The sequence below is a fragment of the Alosa sapidissima genome, chromosome 23 (genome assembly GCF_018492685.1).
Source record: "Alosa sapidissima isolate fAloSap1 chromosome 23, fAloSap1.pri, whole genome shotgun sequence".
Lineage (NCBI taxonomy): Eukaryota > Metazoa > Chordata > Actinopteri > Clupeiformes > Clupeidae > Alosa > Alosa sapidissima.
Window position 1 is genome coordinate 20868882 of NC_055979.1, and position 23769 is coordinate 20892650.

Here is a 23769-nt window from a genome sequence, read left to right on the forward strand (position 1 = left end):
AGAGTACACCTGAAATCTTTTTGAAATTCTGGGGCAATTAGACATTTGTAGAGAAGAACACTAATGGATGAAATATAAATATGATAGACTTAATGATGAAGGAAAAATAATGAACAAAGAAGTTCCCCTAAATGTCAGAATGTCTCTGCGTTCTGATTCTTGGCAACTAATGACTGTGTATGTTGATTGCCTGATGTCATTCAGGTGCTGTTCAATCTTCAGTAACCAATAGCATGTGCAGTTTGATCCTGAAGTTCTAATGGGGATTCGAACACTCAACCTAAGAAACACCAGTACAAGGCATTATCTCACTGAGCCACTAACAATCATACACATTGGGCAGTCACATTCAAATGGTGAAAATGTGTGTTGGTAAACACACAAGAAAAACTCCAAGCATACATTTGACAATAAAATGAAGGGCTTTCCTAAAAGAGTACACCTGAAATCTTTTTGAAATTCTGGGGCAATTAGACATTTGTAGAGAAGAACACTAATGGATGAAATATAAATATGATAGACTTAACGATGAAGGAAAAATAATGAACAAAGAAGTTGCCCTAAATGTCAGAGTGTCTCGGCGTTCTGATTCTTGGCAACTAATGACTGTGTATGTTGATTGCCTGATGTCATTCAGGTGCTGTTCAATGGTGTGAATCTTCAATAACCAATAGCATGTGCAGCTTGATCCTGAAGTTCTAATGGGGATTTGAACACTCAACCTAAGAAACACCAGTACAAGGCATTATCCCACTGAGCCACTAACAATCATACACATTGGGCAGTCACATTCAAATGGTGAAAATGTGTGTTGGTAAACACACAAGAAAAACTCCAAGCATACATTTGACAATAAAATGAAGGGCTTTCCTAAAAGAGTACACCTGAAATCTTTTTGAAATTCTGGGGCAATTAGACATTTGTAGAGAAGAACACTAATGGATGAAATATAAATATGATAGACTTAATGATGAAGGAAAAATAATGAACAAAGAAGTTCCCCTAAATGTCAGAGTGTCTCGGCGTTCTGATTCTTGGCAACTAATGACTGTGTATGTTGATTGCCTGATTTCATTCAGGTGCTGTTCAATGGTGTGAATCTTCAATAACCAATAGTATTCGAGCTAGAGCCTAAAGCACTACCAGGGATTCGAACTCTCAACCTAACAAACATCAGCACTAGGCATTATCCCACTGAGCCACTGACAATCCTACATATTTGGCAGTCACATTCACATGGTGAAAAGGTGTGTTGGCAAACACACAACATCAAGAAAATTCCTAGCATACATTTGACAATAGAATTAAGGGCTTTATAAAAAAGAGTACAGATCTGAAAATGTGCACTGTTAATGGTATCCACATAACGATGGTTGTATGGTTGTTCACCAAGGAAAAAAAATTACTCATATAGGAATATAGGTGATATAGGAGAAATGGGCTGAGTGGTCGAACTTTATTGGTCTATATCTCTGAAATGGAAAAACATATCCAAATTATTTTGATAACTTTTGTGAGGCTTTGTCTAAACATTGTCTGTGAGAATTTTGGTGAAGATTTGATAATTTTTGAAGTATGTGAAACTTTTTATGATGTTTGGCTTTTCTCTGAAATTGTGGCAAAAGTAAACATTTTTAGAGCATAAGACCAGGGTGAAAAAGATGCATCTGAATGTAGAGATTAATATCATGAAAGAATTTTGAGTCTAGGTCAATCTGGTAAGGAGAAATAAGCATTTTTGACAAGAGCGCCACCTTTGGGTGCAGTACCCCAAATTTTGGGTTATGGGTAGTGGGGGGTACTGGTAACAATACTTGAAAATGTTTAGTTTCTAGGACTTACGGTTTATAGGAATATAGGTGATCTAGGAAAAATGGCCTAAGTGGTCTAACTTTATTAGCCTATATCTCTGAAATGAAACAAAATATCAAAATTCTGATCCATAACTTTTGTGAGGCTTGGTCTAAACATTGTCTGTGAGAATTTTGGTGAAGATTTGATTATGTTTGAAGAGTGTGAAACTTTTTATAATGTTTGGATTTTCCATGAAATTGTGTCAAAAATAAACATTTTTAGACCATAAGACCAGGGCCAAAAAGATGCATCTGAGTTTAGAGATTAATATTATGAAAGAATTTTGAGTCTAGGTCAATCTGGTAAGGAGAAATTAGCATAATTAACTTTTTTTTCCAACAGCGCCACCTTTGGGTGCAGTACCCCAAATTTTGGGTTATGGGCAGAGGGGGGTACTGGTAACCATACCTGAAAATTTGAAGAGTTTTGGAGTTACGGTTTAGGCAGCAGTATGACTTTTACAGAATTTTGGCCAAAAATGAACGGTACAGAAACAATAGGGGTCCTGCAGCTACGCTGCTCGGACCCCTAATAATAAATATAGCTGCAAGCAGCAATGAGGGGGCCAAGCAGAATAGGCCGGAGTTGCCATGGCAACTCAATGCTGTTACATCAGACATATGGCCGTAAGCTGTCAGACCAAGTTTCATTGCTAGCAACCAAAGATTGCCTGAGATATAAGATCACTTTCTGTTTGGTGGCATCAAAGCGGATTTTGTGTGTTGTGCAAACGCTTCTGTCAATTGGTCTAGAAAAGTAATGTAAGGAATTGTCTGAGGATGGTCTGTGCCAAAAGTTATGTGTGTGAACGCATATTCAACTTTGACCTGTTGGTGGTGCTAGAGTGTTCAAGGTGACGACATGAAACTTGATGTAATTAATTGTTGGACTGTCTAATGTCAAATTTCCCAACTTTATACTAGATGGCTTTATAATTGCCATAGACTTCCATGGCAGAATAATACACATCCGCAGCTACAGGCCAAAATATAGTTTTGCTAATTCAGCACCCACTAGAGGTCAAAGGTCACCAAATTTCTTGAGCGTCCTCCTAATTGGGTGATGAGTCCATGTACTACGTTTTGATACATGCAAGGGTTGCTGAGATATGAGCTAACAATTTTGATTGGCTGTTATGGGTTAACGGTTGTAGATCTGAACACAATAAAGCGAAGTGATGCTTGGTCTGAAGATGTCATCATCTTCGAAGGATTTGACTTGGCAGGCTTGGTTCTACCAAGCACGAATCCTTGAGGCTCCTTGACTTTGAGAAACAGCCATTGCCTAATTTTAGTCTGAATATAAGATTTCAGAAATCTTACAACACAATGATTTGTTTTTTATGATAGTAAGTTTCATGGTAGGCAAGTTGTATGGTGATATGTATTATTTTTTTCTTCACTCTATTCACCTGTAATTTACCCTTCACATCAAATGTATTTTGTGTTGTGTGGACATTTTCTAAATCTCTTTTGGGCTTCATGGGCTAAAACATTTAGTATGTTCTAAAGAATAGCAGCCTAATGTAAAATGTGGTGGTTTTATTCAGCTGGTAACTGAATTATTCATTTTCAGTCATTGCATTTAATCCATTGTGTGGATGGTGAATTTGGTTATATTTTGAATATTTTGATATCAGGGCGTGACAAATGAAGTTGAAAAAGTTTAGGGACTTTTATTATGACGAGTAGGTCCTAACATCAAATAAATTGACTACGACCACGCGCCATCTTTCTTTTCGCTGACTGCTGTCAAGAGGTAAAGACGTGTTTGAATGTTTCGAGAAAAGTAATTGATATGTCTGTATATTTGGCTTTGAGCCATTTATAACAGAATAAACACACATAAATACGAAGATATGAAACTATGTTTAGCGGATGTACATCTGGAGAGTTAGTTTAGATTTGTTAACGTATTAGTGTCACTCTATGAACGATAAACTCTTAACGTTACAGTTAGACAGGAAAGGTAACGTTAGCGATTGTGGAAGTGTGGATTCGTAACGTTAATACTTTTAAAATGTTATTATCAAATGTAAGCAGGCAGTGTGTTGAGAACAGGCCGTTATCTCATGAAATACGTTGTATCGTCGAATTAAGCTTACTTTATAGGCTAACGCTGGCACGATGCTTCACGCCATGATTGAGGCTAACGTTGTCAGGCACGTGTTTGTGAAGGCAGGCAAGCATGTGCAATTCTTAGCAAATAAGTAATTTAAGTAATGATAAACAGGATGTAATGTTGGCTTAGGTTAAATTGGTCTGATTTGACGGCGTGCATTCAAATGTCAGGGTGGATTGTGAGGTTAAAATCGTGGATGAATGTAATGTTAGGTTATGGCTAAAATAGTCCTGAACTATGAAGGGAGGGCACAAGCTCACATAAGGCGACAAACAATTGTGTTGTAACGTGACCAGGACTCGTCTAAATTATTATTTTCTGTTGGCTATTTTAGGTGGCAAACGGTAGCCCATTACGTACTGTTCTGAATTACCTAATCTCAAATGGCTTCATATAATGTACCAATTACTTCATGAATTAAACAACACAATTGTTTTATAAAATTCATAAGCCTAACCTTTTTTGTATGACCAATTCCTGCTATGAGATGTCTTGGTTTGGTTCAGACCATGGTTTTAGATATGGGAATAGATTTTACTGGGGATAGGAATTATATTTGTAAATGTAAATTGTGAAGGCATAATATACAGATTTTTCCTTGGCTCAATACAAATAGAATGTCTAGTGCTACTTCTATAATGTGGCAATGCCAAGAGGTTCTACCTTTTAGGTAGCTAATTTGCTGGTTTTACACCAAAATCCTGTAGTGCTGCTTTAACAATTTTCTGTAAATTGGGAGAGTGTATTGGTATCTTAAGAATGACTACAAGCCACATCACACATTTGCAAGTTCAAAGTACATATTATTGTAAATGCTAAGTATGTATCTTAAATAATCTATATATATTTTTGTTTTAAACTGTTTTCCAGAATCTGGATATTTGAGAAGTTTTATATTGAAGGTAAGCATGAAATGTTTCATAACTTTTGTCACATACATTCACATAAACAGTACAACTTGAAGGGGAATTTAAAAAATTGTTTGCTGTACTGACTGCAAAGCGGCAATACTAGTAATAAATATGTCATGTTGATATTTGGAATATTTATAATTGTGTATGACTCTGAGGTGCCTTACAGTCCTGGATGAAAAAAAACTAGTATACTGCTCTGCTTTATTCAGAATAGTTTTGATGGTCTCAGAGTATAAAGTCATGAGAATCACTGCAGGGACTCCAGCTGTAGTTTTAAGTAGTTTTCAGTGGTGATGTGTGCCATTACTTGTGTTATGGATGAATGTGGTGTGTCATGCATATGAAAGCAAGTAAGTAGGATTTAAGAGTTGTAGAGCTGGGTTGCTTTCATTAGTTTTATTCCTGTCTCATATGGCTTTTGCTGTAGGTCAACAAAGTGTATGCCTCAGTATGGTATAGCTGTATCATACGTTTCATGGTACTTGTGCGTAGGCCTAATGGTATAACAATCCTGATGTCAAATTTGTTTCACCCTTTGTGTCAGTGCATGCAAGTGTCAGGTAAATGTACAAATATAGGGGGATGTATGAATTGAAGGTTAATAATGGCTTTAAAGCTACACACCCCCCCTTTTTTATTCATTCAGTGTGGCCGACCCTTGCATTTAACTCATTGAGTGCCAAAAACGTAATGCGTTGAGTGCCAAAAACGTAATATTACGTTTTTAGCATTTTTTTTAAAAAATTACGAGATTAAACACTCTAACACACCTTATATGTGATTAGGGGAACGCTGTGATGAATGGAAATGAAATATATGACGATCGAAAACTCATGAAAACGCACAATCTGGACATTTTATCTGGACATTTTATCATAACTTGGTTGCCTCTTTGGGTTGAATCAGTGACGCATGCACGTTGGCTCAAAACCAGGCCATTTTCGTGCTTCTATCACTAGGTGGCAGTCTTGCCAGGTCACTTCCCGGAAACTTTACAGGCAACACTTCTTATTTCATGAAGGACATTATATCTCCATTTCTAGAAAAAAAAACAGTGATTTTGATGAAAACTAGCCACTTTTTAGCTTGTGATTTCTCAGGAACAGAAGTGTGTAGAAATACACGGTTTGCACCCACTGAGAGCTTAAAGTCTCACCTTTCAAACAAGCCATTGTATGTGTTCATAGCTATAACACAGAATATGCTGTGGCTGTACAAAAATCATCAACAATGGTCTAGATTGCTGGCACTCTAGGACAAAGCTTCTGAAAACAGCTTGGCATTCAATGAGTTAAAGAAACAAGATTGTACGTTGTTAAAACAAGCAGTATTGTTGTAATTAAATGTACAGTATCCACATTATGATATAATGTTCCTTATCAACGATGTTGGTGTTATGTCAAGGTATACTGCTTTGTTGAGATATACTGTAGCACAAATGAATAGTATTTTATGAAAATGGCACTGTTCTGTTTAAGGATGCAGGCTAAAATGCTGCTTTTAGCCACCAGTATCCAATGTTTTGATTTAGGAGCAGCACCATCTTATCAAAACAGATAGGTGAAATACACTAACAACCCTGAAGTTTTCTTTTGTTTGGTTTTTGATATTGATTAACAAATATATATGAAATGTGCGTTGAGAGCAAAAATGACAGTACTTCTACTGAAACCCTACTTGCGCTATAGCACAACTTGATGGGCAGCCTAATTTGACCCAACACTGGCTCTTTGGCATTGCCATCAGGGTGTCAGCGACAGTTCAAGGCTGTGTGAGTTGATGGTAATTTGCACTCGTCACCTAGTTGGCAGTGATTCGACACCTTGTTTTTCAATTATTGAAAATGTTTTGAACATCTGGTCTGGGTTTGCAGACTATATAAACAGTAATCATTGTGTGCGTCAATGTGTGATTTTATTGGGAAATTTGTTGAAAACATCTGAAATGCTAGACTCGGTTATTAGTCTCATAAAGTATTTTTTGATTTCAGTATGCTTTGCTCATGCTTTTAAGTGTTGTATAGTTTCACTTTTGAATGTATAAAGAAGTTAAAGAATATTTATGATGTAATTGTGTACATTGTTGTTGCTTATTTATCAGAACTGATGAAATTAGTACAGTGTAACTTATGAGATGCTTAAGGAAATGTAGCATGCCAGACTTGCCTGTTTCTGATGTGTGCTGTGTGTTTTGCAGATGCCGTGTCCAAACAAGCGCTCCAGGGCAGCCAAAAAAAGACAGGCTGATTTGAGGTCCAGTAAGGTCAGGCTGGTGAACTTTTCATTCTGTCCTGATGTATTATGATTGTGTGTATGATAGAAAACATGTCATTTTGAACACAGTTTAAATGTTGCTTCCAGTTAGCAATTGCAGTAGTATTTACATTTCAGGGGTGAGATTCTGCCGGTTTTAAATGGAATTCTGGTTTTTTTTTTTCCCGACTTGAAAATGAGACCCACGCAATTCGTATAGATCCAATGAGTTATTTTTTAGAGGGGGGGGGGTCTGTCCATCAGAGGCAGGCTATATTTCTGCATTACACAAACCATTATTATAACAGGCCGCTGACAAGGACATACTACTTAGTACTTAGGCCTACTACATTGTTTAGTTAACACCTTGTCATTTTGCGTTTGTCCAGCCGTTCACCTCCGTGAACCTTGGGCCCCTTGCCTAAAACATATTTCAGGATGCCATCTCACCATGAGAAAACGTAACGTTATGGTGATGGTGCGAGATCAAATCTTGGCATACTTAGTAAACGTCTTGCACATAACATTGAGCTGAATATTTAGTGGAAATAGCCTACTGTAGCATTGTGCTGATGGATAAAGTCACCAATTTAAAGGCGCAGTCCGCATTTTAACCCTAGCTCTCCATTTAGTGTGTGCGCTTGTAAAACTAGTGTTGTAGCCGCTTAGCCTACAGCAGTGATCCTCACTTTTTTTTCACAAGAGCCACATTGGCAGTGCAAAATCAAAAGGAGAGCCACTTTTACGATAACATACTAAGTCACCTTTGCAAATGTGCATTTCTACATATAAATGGGACATCCCACAAAAAAGAAATAACACAGCTAATACATTTTCATTTAAGACCAGATTTACTTTAATACTACGATGAGCGGAAGCTGGCATGCATGTCCTTGACTTTCTTCATGCTGTATTTTTAGTATTAGTAGTAGCAGGTTTGACAATAGGAAGCACCATTAAGGCTTAATAACTTCCTTTCACCTTCATTACTGTATTTGGGTGAAGGGGGAAGTATAATTCAGATGTTTATGTTTTTGTAGCGCAGTATTGTATGTTTATGAAGCACATTTGTTACCACATACAGTGGATCCCATTTAGAAGTGGCCACTTCATTCGTGCTTTCCATGATTCATGCAGCTGCGTGAAATTTATTACAACTTATCGCCACAAGGTGGCAGTTTAAGTCCGCTGTAGCATTTGTAAACAGGGCAGTGGATTGCATTCAAAGGCGTTGCAGTGGCAATGAGATACTGTAAGCAGAACGAACTGAACTTTTGAACTGAAATATCAACAACCTTCAAGTTGCAACCTCTTCAATCAGCATCAAAATATCAGTAGGCCTATCAGATGATTCACTATTTTGTACGTAGGCCCAGAGGACTGTTAGGGGGCAGGCTATATATTATCATCAAGTAGGAGTATAGTAAATAATTTAGTCAACATTTTAACTCAATGTTGGTTTAAGTTATAAACAAAACATGTTATAAATGGAAAAAAATCCATGGTTCTGCGTCACTTCTGGCAAAATGATCATGATGGCCTATATATTTCAGCCATATTTGGTTTAGTCTTGTGTAGGTCTATAGCAGTGATCCTCACATTGGCAGTGTAAAATCAAAAGGAGAGCCACTTTTACGACAACATACAAAGTCACCTTTGCAAATGTGCATTTCCACATATAAATTGGACATCCCACAAAAAAAGAAATACCACAGCCAATACAGCTAAATATATACAGCCAAGGCTTAATAACTTCCTTTCACCTTCATTATTTGGGTGAAGGGAAAAGTATAATTCAGGTGTTTATGTTTTTGTAGTGCAGTATTGTATGTTTATGAAGCACATTTTAAAAAAAATATATTGGCAGTGTTACCACATAGCCTTCAGTGGGTCCCATTTAGAAATGGCCACTTCATTCGCGCTTTCCGTGATTTACGCAGCTGAAATGTATTACAACTTATCGCCACAAGGTGGCAGTGTAAGTCTACTGTAGCATTGCCGGTAAACAGGGCAGCGGATTGCATTCAAAGGTGTTGCAAGTGGCAGTGAGCAGGCTTGTGCAGAATTCCAGAATTGAATTGAAACTGGCTCTTAAATTCCAATTCAATTCTTGAATTTCACTTCACACAAAATGTTCTTACGTTGGAGCATGCCCCCGGACCCCCCTAGTATTTGCCCCAAATATATTTTCTTTAAGGCCCTTTTCCAGTGCCACCCTTGCATAGGATTTGCCTCATGAATTTTATGAAGTGTAGGTGATGTAAATATATATGGTAGCCAACACTATACTACACTAAAGTACTCGAACCATCGAGGGGGTCACTCCGTGCTACGTATATTTCCTTTTTTTTTTTACCTTTGCCAATCACACCCCTGACATTTGCTTGAATGTTTAAGGGAAAGCAGGTAGGCTGTGTGCAACCATGTATATCAGGTCATGTATGCAGGTTTGTGAAAGAGTAGGAGGTGTTTTCCTTCCTTCTAAGTAGATGTTTGATACACATACATATGCTGCAGTTTTATCCTCACAATGTTTTTGAGATGGTACAGTACAGATGATGTTTCAGCTTTCTGTTTTTTATTAGTGACACTTGGTGGTTTGATATATGCATTATATGAATGTTGAATAACAATTCTCTAGTAGATGTACAGAGTCAGGTAGTTGAGTGCAAGTCTGAGTTCATTGTCAATAGGATCATAATTGTATATTAAATCTTTTTAGTATGATGGTTGAGTTCAGGTTCATGTAAGTGCTGTATCAAAAATGTGTTATGTATGGGTTGTTTTATAGCATAGATGTATTCTTTTATGTAGAATTTAGAGACTCGAGAGACAGAGATTATTCAACACTGATATGGTCAGATACCGCTTGGTCATGGTCAGTGGTAGGAGGGTCTTTGTTGGCTGTCCAGTTCCTCACAGATGATTATAAAATGCTGGCCTGACCTCAAGATCGATGTAGTGGTTGTTACCAGGATAGGCATTGTACTTTGTAATGTGATGGCTCTTGTACCATAAACACTTGTGTTACAGTAATCTTGATGCAGAGAAGGAGCTATGTTAGGAATGGACTCAGGATGGTGCACTGTTTGTAACGCTTTACACTTAGATAGTGTCATGACTGTGTTATTGGCATGCAAACAGTAGAAATGTTTTCTATGGCCAAGTTGTCCAACTTTGGTGAATGGAAAAAGTGTGGTTTATTAGCTCTATGGATTGAACTTTTGTAAAGGCATACTGTATAAATGTGAGCTATGGTTCTTTCTAAACATACTACTACTACTGTCAGTTCTAGTTGGCCTCCCTGCATGTGTTGTAAAAGCTTTGGATATGATTCAGAATGCAGCAGCAGCATGTCTGATACTTTCTCATCCTAAGAGGACACATGCTTCTTGTTGTCTGCATTGGCTTCCTATTGCAGCCAGAATTAAATTCAAAACCCTGACATTGACATATATGGCTTTTACTGGATCAGCTCCATCTTATCGTAATAATATGATTCCGCCTTACATTCCTTCTAGACCACTGCGTTCCTCCAATAAACAACTTTTGTGTTATTCAGTGATTCAGTTTAGATCTAGACTTTTTCTCCTTTGTGCTACCTCAGTGGTAGAATGAGTTGTCTACTTGTACTTCTTCTGATAACAGTTTGCAATCTTTCAAACAACAATTGAATGTGTTTTCTTTACCTGTTTAAACTTCTTAGTTACATCCTCGGTTATTTGTTGCCATTGTTAGTTTTTTTTTTTTTGGTTGTTTTGATGGTTTGTTGGTAACAGGTCATTGAAAGCCACAGCAATGAAGAGGACTGATCAATGATTTTATTGTTATGATTGTTGCGTCGCAGACTATCTTTGACTGTTGCCATAGCAATTGAGCAATTTTGTATTAACATCTTTAGTTGTATCAACGTGTATTCTTTACTTGAGTCATTATAATTTTACATGAATTAGTGTAATTATATGTTTGGATGAAAGTGTCTGCTAAATACCATAACAAATGTGAATGATTGCATGTTTTCATAGAAGTGGAAAGACATTGTCAAGTACCAGTTGAATGGTCAAACAACCATGGTATCATTACATGTCACTGACTAATGTGTTTTGTTGTAGATGCTGGCTGATGTCGCTGAGTCAGGACAGACTACAGTGGACCGAGATACCGAGGTTTTGCCAGCGCTACCTCGTAAAAATAAAGCAAGGGCCGAGGTTTTGCCACCGCTACCTCGTAAAAATAAAGCAAGGGCCGAGGTTTTGCCAGCGCTACCTCGTAAAAAAAAGGCCAGTGCTCCGCAGTCTTCGGACGCCAACTTTGTTCCCGTACTGCTCCCGTACTGTTCACGTACTGCTCAAACTCAGCCAAACTCTGCTGAAACTCTGCTCAAACTCAGCCAAACTGCTGACTCTCTGAATATGTGCCATGACTCTGCAAACCCACTGTCAAATACTTTGACTTCTAATGCTACTAATGATTGTTTGATTGAATCTGTTGACTTCCCAGAGAGATCTGTGCTGATGGGGTCCTTTCATCAAGGCGATTCACGGTTTGGAAATGTGCGCAACAAGCAGTGTGGTGCCATCAGTTTGACTGCTGTTTTGAAGTCCAAGATGAAGAACGTGTGGAGTTGGGAAACTCGAGATCTTGATGATGTTTTGATTAAGGGAACTGTTCTTTACAGGTCAATGAGTGCACAGGGTAAAATAAGAGACCAAGGAAGGGGTTACATTGCTGTGTCTGAATTGCCTAGACAATATGAAGTGTGGAATTGTGATTTCTCAATAAACTTTGCTGATTCTTACACTGGATTTATTCAGGTTGATGACTATGACGATGCTTTACGTGATGTTGCCATGCCTTTTGATGTAGCACTGCAGCGGGCGCTGTTTAGCAATGATGCTTGTTTGTTAACCATTTGTGCTAACACATGTGCTGTAGTGAATGCAGGAGCAAGGTTTGCGTTTGTTGATTCACACGTTAACAGAAACGTCAACCAGAAAGGTGAGAGGACAAGTTGTGTTGCATACTTCAGCTCTATACACTCCCTGGTCACATATGTTTACGACTTTGCACGATCTTTTGGCATAAGCACACCAAGGTTTGAGGTAACTGGAGTCACAGTAGTAACTAATGCCAACGCTCAGATGGACGATTCATCCAGCTGTTCAACGAGCTCTGCAAGTTGCCGTCCACTCTACAGCGATGTGGTGAAGCGTAAACCTAAAGTGTGTGAACGAGTTGTAAGTGGGTCGTCTACAGTTGCAGCTAATTTCACAAGTGACACAGAATGTTCACAGACCATACCAGACACAAATGCTTGTAGACCACTCTCCAGTGACGTTTTGAGACGAGTTCCCAGTAAGGGTGTTAAGCGAAACACAATTGCAACAGACGATGTCATTCTTATTGATGCAGGTGCGCACGAACAGTCTTTTCAACCTTTACAGTGTGATGTGCAAGCAAATGATGATGTCATTATAAGTGATATAAGAGTTCCCAAACATGCTTTTAAACCTTTAACTTGTCAGGACCAAGAGGCACTGTGCACACGTTTAGAGCTTCAAAATGGAAATGTTGATGTAGGCCTAATGGCAACAACTGATATTGATGACATGGGATGTCCCTGTAAGATAAAAAGTATAAAACCTGATGGGAATTGCTTTTACCGCAGCCTAGCCTTTAGCATATGCCACAATGAAGACAAGCATTTGAAAATAAGACGGGCTGTCGTGCAACACCTTCAGAGAAACGGCACCAAATTTGAAACATATTTGAGGGATGAATACACATCTGTGCAAGATTATGTCACTAAATCAAGGATATATTACTGTGGTTCGTGGGCAAAAGAAATTGATATTTTTGCTGCTGCTGACTTGTTGCAAACAACTATCTTTACTTTCAATGATGGAAGATGGAATATGCACAGACCTGCAGACTCACACACATGTAGAGAGAATTGCATCTATTTAAATCACACTGGCAGTCATTATGAAGTTGTACCATGTGTTCAACACAAAGATGCAAGACGTTGCGCAGGAACATGCCAGCCTGTAAAGATTGATGACAAGTTGAGGTCAACACGAAAAAGAAAGTTGAACGATGAATCAGAAAATGTGAAGGCAAAGAAAGATCGCCAGCGATATCACAATGACAGCGATTATAGAGAGAGAAAGCGTGCATATGTTCGGAATAAGTATACTTCTGATCCTGAATATCAAAAATTGCTGCGCGACTACTCTAAAATGACATATAGGAAAAGTGACTCCTTTCAAGCAATGGTACGCAAGTATTCTAGTGTCAAATATAAGACAAACAAGATATTTCAGACTCTTGTCCGTGAGTACTCCAAAGCCAAATATAAGACGAACAGGCCATTCCAGACTCTTGTCCGTGATTACTCCAAAGCCAAATATAAGACGAACATGCCATTCCAGACGTATGTGCGTGATTACTCCAAAGACAAATATAACACGAACAGGCCATTCCAGACGTATGTGCGTGATTACTCCAAAGACAAATATAAGACGAACATGCCATTCCAGACGTATGTGCGTGATTACTCCAAAGCCAAATATAACACGAACATGCCATTCCAGACGTATGTGCGTGATTACTCCAAAGCCAAATATAAGACGAACAGGCCATTCCAGACATATGTGCGTGATTACTCCAAAGCCAAATATAAGACGAACAGGCCATTCCAGACATATGTGCGTGATTACTCCAAAGCCAAATATAAGACGAACAGGCCATTCCAGACATATGTGTGTGATTACTCCAAAGCCAAATATAAGACGAACAGGCCATTCCAGACATATGTGCGTGATTACTCCAAAGCCAAATATCAGACGAACAGGCCATTCCAGACATATGTGCGTGATTACTCCAAAGCCAAATATAAGACAAATAGGCCATTTCAGAATCTTGTCCGTGAATACAGTCATACAAAATACAAGAAAAATATTGGATTCCAGAACAAAATTAAAAAACATAATAAGAGGAGGTATCAAGAAAATGAAAACATCCGTGCAAATAAAATACAAAAAAGACGTGAGAATTATTCAACATGGCAGAAGAAACAGGGAGACATTTATTTGGCTATTGATCGTTTTCGTCAGGAGGTCAGCTGTGGTCCTGAATATGTATGCGCAGTCTGTCATCGTTTACTCTTCAGGAAGCAGGTGGTTGAGTGTAAAAGGTATTGCTACGAAAGCCAAGGAGCGGAAGTGGCTGCATTGGCCAATAGATGCATAACATTGCAATATTTACATGTGTGTAATGTTGAATGTGAGCAGAAATGTCATTTGTCTGATAGTCCATCAAGCAAATTATGGATTTGCCATACATGTCATCGTAAAATACTCGGAGGAAAACTTCCCGAAGAGAGTGTTACCAACAACATGCATTTGGATGATATTCCAGCAGAACTTAAATGTCTTAACTCTTTGGAACAACATCTCGTTGCACTTCACATTCCCTTCATGAAGCTGCTGTGTTTGCCTCGAGGCCGCCAGAGAGCTTGCCATGGTCCTTGCGTCTCTGTTCCTGTTAATAACGCAAATGTGACAAATATACTCCCAAGGAATGAATGTGATGACAAGATGATAAGAGTGAAACTGAAACGCAAGTTGACATATAAAGGTCATTACGAGTACATGTATGTCCACACTGATCGTGTCAGAAATGCACTGAGGTATTTGATGGCAAACAATAAATGGTACGGTGATGTGACTATGAATGACGAATGGGTAAATTCTCTGAATGGCACTGACCAACATGAGGAAAGAACCAAACAGGAAACCCCTGATAACAGTGATGATGAAAATGTTCCTGAAGAGCAAGCAGAGGAAGACGTAACTTATATCAAAGACCAGAATGGGCTTTTGTCAGATACATCATTACAGCCTGTCGATCTGGGTTCAGAGATCATTGATCAGAATTTTCAGGATATACTTAATGTGGCACCAGGCGAAGGTAACAGTCCAGTGAGGTTGCTGTCCGATAAAACCAATGAGGCAAAATGTTTCCCTGTCTTGTATCCATCTGGTGGACCTACATTTCATGATGAAAGAGAGTCCAAAATAACTCTGTCACGTTACCTGAATACACGCATTCTGAATGCAGATGGGCGTTTTGCACAGAACACAGACTTCATTTTTTACGCACAATACATATCAGAGGTGCATCAAGTTGTATCTAGTGTATCAGTGGCATTACGCAAAGGTGGCGGCAACTCCTCTCTGAAAGACGCATCACCCGACATGTTGTTGAACTCAGACTCGTTGGGTAAAATATTGCGCAATGACGAAGGATACAAGTTCTTACGAGGAATTCGTGGCACACCTCCATACTGGATGTCAGTGCAGAAAGATTTATTTGCCATGATAAGACAACTCTCCATACCCACGTTCTTTGCATCTTTTAGCTCTGCAGATTTGAGATGGCCTGAAATGCTGAACTCTATTCTAAGAATAGAAGGTAAACAGACGTCTGTTGACGATCTTGACTGGTCTGACAAATGTGGACTCATTCGTCGAAACCCTGTGACAGCGGCAAGAATGTTTGATCACAGATGGCATTGCTTTCTCCGTGATGTAATCATGTCGCCAGCAGAACCCATAGGGAAAATAAAGGACTACTTTTATCGTGTTGAATTTCAACAGCGTGGTTCTCCTCATGTCCACTGTCTTTTTTGGGTTGAAAATGCTCCCAAGATTGATAAAGAGAGTGATGATGAAGTGGCACAGTTCATAGACACATACATTACCTGTGAAATGCCACCAGAAACAGATGCAGAGCTCTACGACGTTGTGAGCAGTGTACAGAGGCACAGCACAAGACACTCTAAGACTTGCCGCAAGAAAAACACAGTGTGCAGGTTCAATTTCCCACGGCCACCATCAAGCTGTACTTTCATCACAAGAGGCGGTAACTGTGAGGACTTGAATGGCAATGATGACAATACAAGTGCTAGTGCAATAATAAAGAATGTTAAAACTGCGTTGACCATGCCTGACATGAATTTTGATACAGCCGATGCATTTTTTGAGTCTCTTGGGATAGATCAAGGTTTGTTTGAAAAGGCGTACAACATATGCTCCAAAAAGAAAAGCATTGTCCTGAAACGAAATCCTGGAGACATTTGGGTGAACCAGTACAACAAAGACTTACTCCGTGCTTGGCAAGGCAATATGGATATCCAGTATGTCACAGATGCCTTTTCAGTTGTGGTCTACATACTTTCCTACATCACAAAAGCAGAACAAGAAATGGGTTTGCTCTTACAACGTGCCCAAGACGAGTCAATGAATGGCAACCTTGATGCAAAAGCAGCATTCAAACAGCTTGGAAGTGTATACCTACACAACAGAGAAGTTTCAGCCCAAGAGGCAGTGTATCGATTAACACACATGCACTTGAAAGAATGCTCTCGTGACGTACAGTTCATTCCTGTTGGTGATAATCCTGTTAGGATGAGTTTACCATTGCACATACTCCAAAGTAAAGCCCAATTCCAACAGTGTAATGACGAAAGCAGCATTTGGATGACCAATGTGATCGAGAGGTATAAGAGCAGACCCCAGAATGCACAATTTGAGGATTTATGTCTGGCCAGTTTTTGTTCTGAATACAGAGTTCTATCAAAGTCACAGGTTCCGACTGAAAGAGATTCACATGACATAATACAGCTCAACAACAACTGCGGCTTTGTGAAACGAAGGACCCGAACTGAACCTGCTGTTGTTAGGTATCCCAGATTTTCTCCCACAAAAAACCCTGAAAAGTACTTCCATTCGTTGCTGCAACTGTTTCTGCCTTACTATGAAGACTATCACCTCAAACCGCCCCAGTTTGATACATATGAACATTTCTATAAAAATGGTGCAGTGAAATGTGGTGTTGATGTTCAAAGAGTGCAGTCGATTGTGGATACCAACAAAGCTTTATTTGAAAAAGAAAGTGATGAGATTGACAGAGCTAAACAGTTGCTGGAAGAAAACATTGATTTGGAAGATGCCTGGGCTCAGATATGTCCTGAAACAGAAAGGGAGCGTCTTCGTTGTTTGGATCTGATGAAAGACAAAGTTGTAGATGATGAAGGTGATGATGACAAACTCATTCCTGACCTGACAGCAAACCCACAGACTACATGCACTTTGGAAACAAATCATGTGTCAATGCCCAGACAAGATGCATTGCATTTATTACGATCATTAAATGAAGAACAGTCTGCCATATTCTATGCTGTTCGTAAGTGGTGTTTGCAGAAACTGTTTGGACAAAATCCTGAACCGTTGCGATTATTCATTACTGGTGGAGCAGGAACGGGGAAAAGTCATTTAATCAAGGCGATACATTACGAATCTACCAGGCTGTTGTCACAGATTGCTGAAAATCCTGAGGATCTCACTGTGCTTCTAACAGCACCTACAGGAGTGGCTGCATATAACATTGGTGCTGCAACAATTCACAATACATTCTCCATTGGTGCAAATGTCAAACTGCCATATCAACCACTAGGTGATGAGAAAGTCAATTCTTTGCGAACCAAAATGGGCAGCTTGCAAATTCTGATCATTGATGAAGTGTCCATGGTCGACCACCGTCTTTTGGCCTACATTCATGGTAGACTGCGTCAAATCAAGCAGACTGGTGATTATTCCTTGTTCGCAAAAGTTTCCCTGATTTGTGTGGGTGATTTTTTCCAACTCAAGCCCGTGAAAGGCACACCTCTTTTTGCTGAAAACAAAGGAGCCAACCTGTGGGACAGTAACTTTGAGGTTGCAGAACTGACTAAAGTTGTTAGACAAGAAAATGCAACATTTGCGGAAATGCTTAATCGTCTCAGAGTCCGTAAAAAGAATGAACCTCTCACCGACTGTGATGTTCTCACACTGAGGCAGCGTGAAACTGGTGAGGAATCTACAGACATTCATGTGTATGCTACAAATGCAGAGGTTGATGAATATAACGTGAGGAGACTGCAAGAGACCTGCCCAGACGCAATCAGCATACGTGCTCAAGACTTTGTCCGAAATCCCAAAACTGGAAGAATGGAACGGAAAGTTGGCTTTCACACAAAAGTTTTCAACTCTTGCTTGCCTAAATGTGTTTCGTTGGGTGTTGGAGCAAGGGTCATGTTGAAGAAAAACATAGATGTGTCTGATGGCCTTGTCAACGGAGCATGTGGCACTGTAGTGGACATTATTCAAAGTCAACAAGACGATGACATGCCTGCAGCTATCCACGTGGAGTTTGAAGACCCTAATGTAGGAAAGATCCAGAGGTCAAAAGCAAAAAGGGTTTCCGAACGTTCAACGATAGTGGAAGTGCAAGAGGAACAAGTGGCTAATAATGGTGGAGTACGAAGGCAACTGCCGATTAGCCTGGCCTGGTCAGTAACTGTACATAAATGTCAAGGGCTTACTGTTGAAAGGGCTGTTGTGTCACTCAAGAAGATCTTTGCTCCAGGGCAAGCATATGTTGCGTTGAGTCGCGTGAGAACTCTTGGTGGGCTGATAATTGAGGACTTCAAAGAATCTGCCATATTTTGTGATAACAAAGTAGATTCGGCTATGAAAAGCTTGCCAGAGTTTAACTTTGGAATGTCTGTTTCATCCAACATGAACCCTGTGTGCACAGTAGCACTTCACAATGTGCAGAGTTTGAATGCTCACATTCAGGATGTTCAATCTCATAAAGCCCTCATGAATGCTGACTGTATTTGCTTAACAGAGACGTGGCTCAATGTAGACACTGATGAAGAGCCGCAACTTCCAGGATACGTCTTCAAACACAATCCGAGGGGGAACTGTTATGATGACTCCGAGCCAGCTTTTGCAGCGCTGAAACAACAACAAAGAGGTGGAGTTGGTGTGTATTGTTCAGAAAACATTGACGTGCAGGTGTCAATTCCAGAAAGATGCAATTTGGAATGTCTTTATTTTGAAATACCTCATGCAAATATGACTGCTGCTGTGTTGTACAGGCCCAGCTCTTATAAGATTGACATGTTTCGAGAGCAGTTATTACAGGTCATTTTTGAACTTGAGAAACATCCAGGGAGGAAACTCATCATGGGAGACTTCAATGAGGATATCTTTGTATCTTCTACAATTCTCAAGTTACTGGAATGGCATGGATACAATCAGCACGTGCAAGCAGCTACAACTGAAAAAGGTACATTGATAGATCATGTTTACGTTAAAGGCACAGAAGATGTTGTTGTTGAAGTTGTGCAGACATACTACAGTTTTCATGAAGCGATACTGATCTCACTGTTGTAATGTTTTCTGTGATTAATGACATTTGTCTTTGAATAGGTAGGCATTTATATTCTGGGTATGTTATGATGTCATTATGAGTTTACTCCATAGTCCGTCCGCTGAGCGGGGTTATGATGGGTGGGTGGGTGGTGGCAAGGAGAGAGCATACACTGGACGGCTCCTTGCAGGGCATGGGAGGGGTATGGGGGCCATTTTCCAAAAGAAGTTGCAAATAACGGTAAAGATATACAGATGAATGTGTAAATATCAGAAAATAATACAGCTGATTTACTATCTAGGTGATAGTGGATCGTTCTTTAATTGTCTCAAGTATTTTAAGCTATATGTCTTGTTAATGTTTGTCAAATTATTTCATTTTGGTTGTATTACACCACCATTACACCAAGTTATGTGTAATGCTTTAAATGCTAACAAGAGTCCAAATTAAAGTTATAATGAATGGACAGACATAGCACATATAGCGTAATAAATGTTTTTTTATCTTTACCGTTATTGTGAACCTTAACATTATCAGTGAATTACAGTTAAGATGATAACAGTCAATAACAGCAAACACAGCTGTTCAATTTCAGTGCTGTAAAATAAAATTAACCATATTATTTTACAGATATTACAGTCAGTTGAAGACTGGTATTATTATTGCAACACTGAGTTGAAGGACAACAATACCTTAAATCTTCAATGAAGTGAATGAAAAATTGTGTATGAATGAATTGTCTAGAGATTGTGTAAGAATGGTGAAAAAACAGAGAAGAAAACAAAAAGTGCATCTTAAAAGTGTAACTTCTTTTGGAAAATGGCCCCTATACAGGGAACTTTTTTGGTCAACATTTTCATGAATTTTGGAATTATACCAAGTGGACAGTCATGCCATTGCTGTTTATCATGCATATCAAAGGTGTCCAAATCACCACCAATTTGCAGCTAACTCACAGTTTTCAACATATACAGTAGTGTGACACAAAAAGTGTTACTGCGTCACCCTTATTGTTGTCTTAATGACATATGCTTTGGCACAGTAAAGTCATGATACCATATGTACAAGATCACTTAAATAGTGCTGATTACAGACAATCTCTGTCATTTACTGTGGGATCAGTTCTGTTGCCTTTAAGTTAACACAGGTCAGAGGCCCAGCCTACATCTCGCTGCAACATCAGTATTTCTTGGAAAAGGGCAGGTTCTCCAAGGACATTCTGGTTGGTGGAGTTGTCACCAGCACCAGGGCATTTGAATGACATGAAAGCCATGGACAGCAATGCAATCTGCTGAGACAAGCATGTGAGTAAACATGCTTGCTGGAGACTGGTGATGTGTAAAGGAGTCAAATTCAGAGGACAAATTCAGAAGAACACCATTTGGATTAATAAAAAAAAGACGGCAACAACAGCTACTGTGTGGGACTACACAGCCGTTCTAAGAAGTGATTTCTATGTCTGTCGAGGCTGACAGGTGCATCTTAGCACTGTGTATATCTTTCATACCAATTGAACTGAACACCTTACCATTTTTGTTTGAGTGATGAAACTGCATGTTAGAAGTCATTTACATATTTACCACTGTCCACTTGGTATGCAGTTCTGTAAACAGGGTCTAATACACATGGTAAATCAAACTAAATTGCATTGATAAAGTAGTTCAAATACGCATCAGTTGATCATTTCATTTACAAATGTGACAATATATTGACAGACTTTAGATAATTATTTTGTTTATGTAAAAAATTCTATTTTTTGACATGCAGAATTCAGAGAAGAAGTTTGTTTTTGTTTCTAACTTTTAGATTGGGTGAGGACAATTCAGTTGGCTACTTAATCAACCCAGGACAATGTTCAGCCATTAGTCCTGTACAACTACTTGAAATAAGACATATTGAATGGTTTAAGTTTTAAGTTGTTCAAGTTTTAAGTTTTTCATTTGGACCTGGTTTTGTGTGGGACTGATTTGTTTTAGCTGTGACTGTACTATTTTTATTAAAATACTATAAGTACCACACCAAGGATTGTAATTTAGATGGTGTGTAACATGTTACTTTACTTGTTGATATTGCATTAACTATTTTTAATTTGTTTTGTTTTGTTATATTATTGTGAATTATTGTGAAGTATGTTTTGGCATGGATAATTACAAAGAAGGAAAAAGAAGGAAGAGTTATTGATGTTATATCAGAAGAGTTACTGATGCTCTATACATTGCATTTCATAATGGTATATATGGAATCGTCACTAACATATTGCTAAAATGTACTGCTGGATCTGTACAATTCACCACCACAATACAATGGACTGAGTGTAAGAAGTCTTACTTTGTGACAAAACTGAACCAACCACTTCAGAGGTGTGGAGTCGAAAATGCTGTCATCAGATCTTCTGGCATATTGACTTTATGTGAGTACCTATTATATTTAACTGTACATTTATTCAAAGACAGGCATCCTAATTCTGATTCATCCATATTTGACAGGATGTGAACTTTAAGAAAAAGACATGCTGCTTTATTTCACCTCTGTATAGCATGTAGACTTTTATTGTAAATGTACGTCTGCTCTCAAATGACTATACAGAAAATGTTGGCCCAGGCCCAGCCTCACAGCCTTCCGAGTGGCCTGCACCGGTCCTGCTGCGGATCACGGACATCCGCCAGCATCGCAGCCTTCCGAGTGGCCTGCACCGGTCCTGCTGCGGATCACGGACATCCGCCAGCAACGCAGCCTTCCGAGTGGCCTGCACCAGTCCTGCTGCGGATCACGGACATCCGCCTGCATCGCAGCCTTCCAAGTGGCCTGCACCAGTCCTGCTGCGGATCACGGACATCCGCCAGCAACGCAGCCTTCCGAGTGGCCTGCACCATTCCTGCTGCGGATCACGGACATCCGCCTGCATCGCAGCCTTCCGAGTGGCCTGCACCAGACCTGCTGCGGATCACGGACATCTGCCAGCATCGCAGCCTTCCGAGCGGCCTGCACCAGACACAGTGCCTGTTGAGGATCACGGACATCTGCCAGAAACGCAGCCTTCCCAATGTTTGCCTAGGTTTCAAAGAATATACTTGCTGAGATGCTTCAGAGTTGTGGTGTGACCACTACCACAGGTGTGCACAGAACTTGTCCATGCGTCTATTCCATCAGACACACCAATCGTGAGGACAGCTGAGGCTCATGGACATGCACAAGCCACACAGCCTATTGAACCACCTGTACCAGATGGAGAGCCTGCTGAGACTCATCCTCCTTTTCCATTGGTGGTTGTGGTGGTGTAGAGGGGCTTTTACTTGTCACAGTGCCTGTTGAGGCTTATGTACCCTCACCTGCCTTGTGACCTGCTGAGGCTCATGCACCTAATCTTCGCTCATGCATCTAATCTTCGCAATAGGACAGCGTTACAAAGGACAATGAGCTGTAGATGTGGCCATTTACTGACTAAGGGTGGACAAGCCCAGTTAAGAAGATTGACTTTGTGCTGTAGATTATTATAGAACCATTTAGTAATACAAGGGAAATAGAAGTAATTAGGGCTTTAATGACTACATGTTTTTGCATTTTCTCAGTTTTATTGGTGGAGTTGCCACCAGCACTAGGACATTTGAATGACATGAATGCCATGGACAGCAATGCAATCAGAGAAGCATGTGAGTAAACACGCGTTCTGGAGGCAGCTGATGTGTAAAGGGGGCAAATTGAGAGGAAACATTCAGAAGAATACCATTTGGATAAAAAAAAAAAAGACAGCAACATCCTTCCACCCTTCTGATTGGCCTGCACCAGTCCTGCTGCGGATCACGGACACCCACCAGCAACGTAGCCTTCCCAATGAACTGCACCAGTCACAAAGCCTGCTGCGGATGACAGACATCTGCCAGCCATGCAGCCTTCCAAGTGACCTGCACCAGACACAGGGCCTGCTGCAGACATCCACCAGCAACGTAGCCTTTTGAGTGACCTGCACCAGTCCTGCTGCGGATCACAGACATCCGCCAGCAACGTAGCCTTCCCAATGAACAGCACCGGTCACATCCGCCAGCAACGCACTCTTCCGAGTGACCTGCACCAGACACAGGGCCTGTTGAGGATTACAGACATCTACCAGCCTCACAGCCTTCCGAGTGACCTGCACCAGTCCTGTTGTGGATCACATACATCTGCCAGCCATGCATCCTTCCGAGTGACCTGCACCAGTCCTGCTGCTGATCACAGACATCCGCCAGCAACGCAGCCTTCCAAGTGACCTGCACCAGACACAGGGCCTGTTGAGGATCACAGACATCTACCAGCCTCACAGCCTTCCGAGTGACCTGCACCAGTCCTGTTGTGGATCACATACATCTGCCAGCCATGCATCCTTCCGA

At 40.0% G+C, this 23769-nt stretch overlaps 1 protein-coding gene across 1 annotated transcript; it reads left to right on the top strand.

The window, feature by feature from the left end:
* Window positions 1-4845: 4845 nt before the first annotated feature.
* LOC121699045 lies at window positions 4846-15577 on the top strand. Its single transcript, XM_042081644.1, has 4 exons — window positions 4846-4877; window positions 7086-7151; window positions 11254-12040; window positions 15564-15577. Exons 2-4 carry the CDS (start codon window positions 7086-7088, stop codon window positions 15575-15577), a joined length of 867 nt encoding a protein of 288 aa, XP_041937578.1. The 5' UTR covers window positions 4846-4877.
* Window positions 15578-23769: the final 8192 nt, after the last annotated feature.

Excerpts from the sequence above, each read along its gene's own strand:
- LOC121699045 (XM_042081644.1), top strand. The coding sequence starts at position 7,086 with ATGCCGTGTCCAAACAAGCGCTCCAGGGCAGCCAAAAAAAGACAGGCT. Across the intron at positions 7,152-11,253 it reads CTGATTTGAGGTCCAGTAAG|ATGCTGGCTGATGTCGCTGA; the intron begins GTCAGGCTGGTG and ends GTTTTGTTGTAG.